Raw genomic sequence first — 7,216 nt, forward strand, 5'->3', positions numbered from 1 at the left:
CAGACAAGAAGGGGAAGGCACACGGGGTCACCAGGAGAGGAGGCCCAGTGAGATCCAGGCATTGTGAACACCATCCCCTGCTCTTTGCTTGCTGTTTTGCTCACCTCCAGACCTCCTAAACAGAGGTTTTTCGCTCACTGCTGCACCATGACAGCCTGTTTCCTGAGACCTCGTGGTTAACGAACATGCTTGAATAATCCATGGTTTAACTTCCAACATGCAACATTTTGTACCTGCTTACCCAGACTTCCAGCTGCCCTGTTGCCTCCCTTTGCTAGGTGTGACTGGACTCTCTCATGTGTGCCTCCATGCTAGCCTGAACCTCCAGCTGCAAAATAAAAAAGAGGATTCTTGATTTCCTCGGTAAAGATGTTGAGTTTGACTCATGACTATCCAAACAGGCCTATTTTTACCTATCCACGAGCAGCGCTTTAGCTCAAAGCCCTGCGTAAGCCCCTGAACCGTCAGGACGTTAAGCACGGTGGTTTACTCATCTGAATCCCATTGAGTGGCAAGACAGGAAAATTTACTCACTGCTAAACAACAATATTGTGCGACTCTTTCAGTTGCCTAGTCCTGGAAGAGAGGTTTTTGCTTTTATTATGTATTTATTCTTGATAATTATGAGGTCCAGTGGTCTTGTTACCAAATGTGCCCATTACTTTGGGGTGTGCTCATTTATTAGGGATAGTTTCTAGGGTCTTGGTGATTCTGTCAGTGTGCTGCTTGTGTTACTATACAGAGCTGTATCTCTCCCTTCTGCAAGCCCTCACCCCCAATGGAGCTATCTTGCAGGACTCAGTCTTAATGGGACTGGGTTCCTCCAGTCACCAAATCAGTCATACACACAAACACACACAAATTAACGTGACACGCCTGACCTGCCCGGGCTGATCGGCATGGACAGGCTGACACCCTCATATGCCAAGAATCAGTTCATCAGAGCAACAATAAAATGGAGTCAGACACAAGCACACAGGTAAAGAGAATCCCTCTGAATCCAGCTGGGTGTCCAGCTGACACCCTCATGGGCCAGCATTCAGTTCATAAGGGCACGTCTGAGTCAAACTGGGCCAATCAGCCTGTACAAGCTGATCCCCTTATGTGTTTCAAACTCAGCACGTCCCAATCTTTGGCCTCTTGATGAGCAGACCCCACAATAATTTGGGCTTCACAGGGATCTTTAGCATAGGTAAAAGAAGCGTTGCTGCAGAGCACGGGAAGAAAGAGAAGCAGAGAAGGAAAAATATACACAACTACTACCAGTTTGACTATAAAAGTTATTTATTGCTAAGCATATGAAATATATAATAGCACTAGTAGTAATAGACATGCAAAAGAAAAACAAACACAAACAATGACAATACTACCCTGGTTTCACTAAGTATTTGGGGAAACTTAGCTCAAGCTTAACTGATACAGTTCAGGTTCAGAAGTTTATGCCTAGAAAGAAGACAGAGAACGCTGGGATCTCACCTAGTCCACGGTACTCAGGCTGCAAAGCTGACAGGCACAGTCTGTAGCACAGTCCTTGAAGGGAGAGATGATCTGTTCTTCCAGCGTCCCAAGAACGACAGGGGATGGTGTCAGCACAGGGGTTTTCTTCTTCTCCTTCTTTCCTCCTGCTTATACTTCTTTTCCTTCCTTTTCCTCTTCCTCTTCTCCCTCTAGCAGCACACACACTTACAGATTTTTATACCCTCAGTTCAGCTGCTTCGAAGCACCCTCAGTAGTGTAAATCATTGTCTTTTCTATTGACAAGGGGTTATCTGGTTTGGACCATCTCAGGAAACTGATTGATAATCAGGAAACACTTAAGATTAGGGAGTAACCCAAATACTTGGGAGCCAGCTTGAAATTCCTATGGGTGGCAGATATACTGATGGGATATCTCATGGTTTCTTCAGGAACAATAGATAGCTTGCAGCATCAGGATTTTGGATTTTTACTTGTTGTGCACAAGCCTCAGCTTAGCATGACTTTTCCAGATCTTACTATAGTCTTTTAACAGACTTAAAACAATTATTGGGGTGCTCATAACCTTTTGTGGAGAGGACTCCCACCAGTCGTCTCGGGAAAGATATGACAACACCTGGGATTAGGGCTCCAGCAGGCTGGATGCTGTGATGAACCCTTAACCATTGTTCAAATGTTGCCCATACCCCCTCTGACTCGGTCTCTTGCCTCAGCATTCCCTAACCCGGCAACCGAGTTTTAGTCAATCAAGTTTAAATAGGCCTCCCATAGTGGGACCGGGGAATGTACGGCCCGAGATGCCTATTAAACTTAGAGCTGTGTGTGTGTGTCTGGGGGGGGAAAAGTCCTTAGCAAATCCAGATTAGAACTGGTCTGATAAATGCTGAGCTGGGTGTGTGTGCTAGATGGTTATCTAACATTTGAAGCACAGATTCCCCATCATGCAGTGCTCCCCTGCTTCTCTGGTCCCAGAATTCACTGCAGTCTCTGCTTCAGGCTTTCTGTTCTCCATCTCTCATGTAAATGAATGGTCATCTGGTTCCATCTCGGATGTAAATGAGACCTAGGGCAGTTGGTTCACTCTTGTCACCCTTATCTGGAGGGTCTTAGGTGTGTCTCTCACTGCATCTTAATCAGTTTCATTTAGGTAGAGGAGGGGAGGTGGGGGGGTGAGTCCTTGTGAGTCAGACAGACTGCATCCTGTGCCAGGGTTGCCCAAGAACACACAGCTGAGCTGTAACAGTCTGGGTGGTCAATCATGTCTCTATTTCATGAGAACAAAAAAGGGAGCTTCCAGTCTAAGTACAAGGCACGACATGGATGAGAGGTACAAAGAAACTCTATGGGTCTGTGTATCCACAACAACAGCCCATGACCAAGTGACCCGGGTATCGGTATTGTAGAAACAGCAGCTTACTTCTTTTCTGCAATCCCTCACAGGTGAGGATGATTGTCTTGCAAAGACACAGCAGCCACGGCATGCAGGTTTGAACAGCACTGGTAGGAAAGAAGGTGCAAACCTTCAGGAATATGTATTTCCCCATTTTTGGCCAGACCAATCTTCTACCAAAAACATCCTGACCAGCTTGGCCCATAGATGCAATAATCCAATGGGTGATATATTTGGCAAATACATGTGCATGTATTTATTATGATTGATTATGAAGTGTAGGAGCTTGGGTGGTGAATCAGGCTTGCACAGCTAACGGATGTGAATGAGGATTGGTTTGGGAATGATTAGCAAAGCAATAACCGAGTCAAATGATTCACATGCTAAGCTAGTGTGTATTGGACTCTGTATTGGGTGACATGCAATGCTCCAGGCTACACCAAAATGAAAACAAGATCATCCAAAAAAGTTCCTTCGGCCTACCTGTGCACATACCTATGAATGTGCTTCTCTGGAGCAGGACTTTAACTCTCAATTAATACTGTTCATAACGCCATAGAGTGATGAACATAGCTCAGGAACATAGACCACCTTGGATAGTACGGGCTCTTCACCCCTTCCCTCCCTAAATTCCTAGCTGCTCTAGCCGTGAGAGAGCAAATATTGGATAATGTGCCATTATCAACATACTCCACGTGAACATTTACTCCATATCCCTTCCCCCTGAGGTTGCACATTATAAAAGAAATTCCAAAACACCTTTATAACATTGAATTGGCCGATAGCTGGTAACTCTCCTTAGCAAGGGAAGCTGCAGCAAGGGAAGTCTAGTTTGGATTTTAGGAAAAACTTTCTCACTAGGAGGGTGGTGAAGCACTGGGTTACCTAGAGAGGTGGTGGACTCTCCATCTTTGGCCCAGCTCAACAAAGCCTAGGCTGGGACAATCTAGTTGGGGCTAGTTTTGCTGTGAGCAGGGGGTTGGACTAGATGTGACCTCCTGAGGTCCCTTCAACCCTCATTTTCTCATTTTCTATGACTCTAAGGAACTATAATTTACAGTCTCTCCAAGTTACATGCCTTAGTCTGAATAAGGCAGACAAGGTTCCTTGGGTGAATTTGATATCTTTTATTAGACCAACCCAAATGGTTGGAGAATAGTTATTAAGCAAGCTTTCGGGTTCAAAAACCCTTCGTCAGGCTAAGGAAGCTTCAGCAGTTGGTGATACGCAGGGGGGTCCTCATTAGTCTGAATAAGTCATCCTTTGACCAAGGAGCCTGAGGACCCCCCTGCGTATCTGCTTCGTTTTGATGCTGTAAATGATGGGATTCAGCACAGGGGGGACAAGCAGGTAAATGTTTGCCATGAGGACATGAACCAGAGGAGAAGTGTGTTTGCCAAATCTATGGACCAGGGACAAGCTGACCATGGGGATGTACAGTACTAGCACAGCAAAGATGTGGGACAGACAGTTGTTGAAGGCCTTGAGACGTTCTTCTGGGGAAGCGATGCCCACGACTGTCTTAATGATCATAATATAGGATACAACAATGAGCAATGGATCTAAAACAATGATGACAATGACGACCACTAAGCTATACCGACTGTTGAATGTGGTGTCTGCACAGACCAGCCTCAGCATATCCTGGTGCAGGCAGTATGAATGGGAAAGCACACGGGACCTGCAGAACGGCAATCTTCTCAACAGGAAAAGCGATGGCATCACAGCTACGATGCATCGGCATGGGATGGCCACCCCTATCTTGGCGATTCTGGCACTGTTCAGGATGGAGGCATATCTCAGAGGTTTGCAGATGGCCACGTAGCGGTCAAAGGCCATGGCCAGGAGCACTGTGGACTCCATGAAGGAGAACGTATGCACAAAATAAAGCTGAGCAAAGCAGGCATCAAAGCTGATTTCCCTGGAGTTCAACCAGAATATTCTCAGCACCGTTGGCATTGTAGAGAGTGACAAGCCCATATCAGTGAGAGCCAGCATAGAGAGGAAATAGTACATGGGCTCATGGAGGCTGGGATCGGTCTTGATGATCAACAGGATCGTGCAGTTCCCTACCAGTGAGACAAGGTAAATGGAAGAGAAGGGGATGGAGAGCCAGATGTGTGCTGCTTCCAGCCCGGGGATGCCCGTTAAAATGAACATAATCTCTGTGGTATTGGAGCTGCAGAGAGATGACATGGTGTCCTGGGGACAGTCTGAATTAAAAGCCAGAAACAAAATCACAGCGTTAAATAGTGCCTAGTAAAGTACATACTCAAGTTGTCAGTGAGGCAAAGTCATGCATTCCCCTCAACCAACTTAATAGATCTACTGGCATGGCCAACCTTACCCCCAAAACATCGCAATGCATGCCCTGCTCTGGGTGAAGTCAGAGTATGAAGATACATGGAGCATGCCACAAAAGATGCTTGCAATTCACGTTAAGCGAACACTGATTTATACTGTTTCATACCCTAGATATGGTGAGTGCTTATTTCAATGTCTAACATTATCCTTGTCTTTTCTTCATAAGCGTCTGGAGCAAACCATCAAAACCATTAACTGTACCAGCCAAAAAAGGGGAAATGAGTGAAAACTTGGGGCAGGATGCAATGATTATTCTGGGGAGATTTTTCCTATTCACGGGTCAGCACAGAGAGGTTTTCATAGGGAAGAATGAGATTCTTCTTTACAAGGAAGACATTCCTTATCGCGGGAGGGGAAAGAAATTGAGTCTGTTTGTTTGACTCAGGGGAGATGTAATAATTACCTACCGGGAGCTATACGTGGGGAAGAGCTATCTGATAATAGCTGGCTCCTCATCATCACAGAGAAAGGATAACCAACTCCACTGAAGCTGGCAGGTGAAGCAAGGTGAATCCAGACTAAAAGATACACCAACTCAGCTTCCTCTTGGACCGCCATATAGCCAACACACATTGTTGACCAACAGAATCATACAGGCCGGATGCAATTTCCAGTCCTAATGTCAATGAAATTGCATCAGGATTAGGTTAAGAAAGTGCCTTACAAGGAGAAATTAATTCCAATTAATTCGCCCCTCCAACCCATCACCCTGATTTCCAGAAACTCACCGCAAAGCTGCCAAAATGTGCAGCTTTTTCTTCTAGTTCAGAGCAGACAGCACAACCCATTTGCTCTTTCCTGGGCTACCTGCATAAAGCTGCTTATATGGGCTGTGTGAAACCCTCAAGGGCAGCTAAAGATTGGTGTCACCTCCCTGGGGAGCAAAATGACCTATGTTGACCCCCAAATGTGTCCTGGGAACCACAGATGTTTCCAGAGTCTGCCCCATGAAAAAACAAATGCTCAAGAGAATGCATTTAAATCAACATGAATAGCAATTTTAATAGTAAAATGCAAAAGGTATATGGATGACAAGATAATATAGGCAAAGTATATCAAACCAACTAACCAAATGTCTATTAATAAGAGATTATGGTTAATAACAGCTAATGGCCTGAGGTCTCAAGGCGGGTAGAGCAAATGCTAAAAAGACACCTTGAAGGCAGACGTCAAGAAAACAGATGCCAACACCAAGAGCTGAGAGGAAATGGCTGTGAATTGATGCCATAATCTCAACCAAGTGGCTGCCCATTTCAAGGTAAAATATATCACCCTTGAAGCAGAGAAGAGAAAACAGAAAAAGGAAAAGGAGATAAATGCTGGCCTTCAGCTACTTTCCTCTGTGGAAAAACCTGCGACCTCTGCAGATGTGTCTGTGACTCAGGGATTGGAGCCTTAAATCATTGCAAGACCCATCCATGAACCGTTGTCAAGATCATCCTTGAATCAAGGGATGGCCGATGAATAAGAAAAAAATTAATATTTGAAATAGAGACTAATCTTAAAGTAACTAAGTCTGAAAATCTTAAAAGGCTCTACCAGGTGCCCAGTTTCTCAGGGAAGAGGATTTCTTGCTGAGGTTTTAAAAAAAAAAAAAAAACAAGTTTCAAAGAACAGCTTATTTTGGTCCTTTTGCAGATAGGTCATTAGGCAAGAACTGGCATTCGAGGCTGCTGTAGAGCAAAAGTGAAGGTGAACCTGGGCGTTTGAAGGTGAACCTGCGCATTTATACCCAACTGCTTACCGCAACTTCAAAAGCTCGTTAAACCTGGGTGGACAATATAAAAATGGGCTGAATAGGTTATTTCACCATAATAGGAACATGAACACTGTATAACATGCTTATTGAGCATCACCTTGTTTGCTGTCAAGCAAAAAGGCCTGTTTTTTAAACACAAATATGAGCTATGTTCACCCTGAACCAGCTCAAATGGGTATAAAAGCACTAGGTGACTTGACATGAGTCTGAACCAGCTTCTCTTTCCC

The 7,216-nt window shown here is 44.8% G+C and overlaps 1 protein-coding gene across 1 annotated transcript; it reads right to left on the reverse strand.

The window, feature by feature from the left end:
- Nucleotides 1–4,108: 4,108 nt before the first annotated feature.
- On the reverse strand, nt 4,109–5,062 carry LOC102376339 (olfactory receptor 51Q1-like). The gene has a single exon (XM_006037942.1). It carries the CDS (start codon nt 5,060–5,062, stop codon nt 4,109–4,111), a length of 954 nt encoding a protein of 317 aa, XP_006038004.1.
- Between the last annotated feature and the right edge of the window lie 2,154 nt (nt 5,063–7,216).

This window comes from Alligator sinensis, unplaced genomic scaffold (assembly GCF_000455745.1).
Source record: "Alligator sinensis unplaced genomic scaffold, ASM45574v1 scaffold1333_1, whole genome shotgun sequence".
Lineage (NCBI taxonomy): Eukaryota > Metazoa > Chordata > Crocodylia > Alligatoridae > Alligator > Alligator sinensis.

Excerpts from the sequence above, each read along its gene's own strand:
- LOC102376339 (XM_006037942.1), bottom strand. The coding sequence starts at position 5,062 with ATGTCATCTCTCTGCAGCTCCAATACCACAGAGATTATGTTCATTTTA.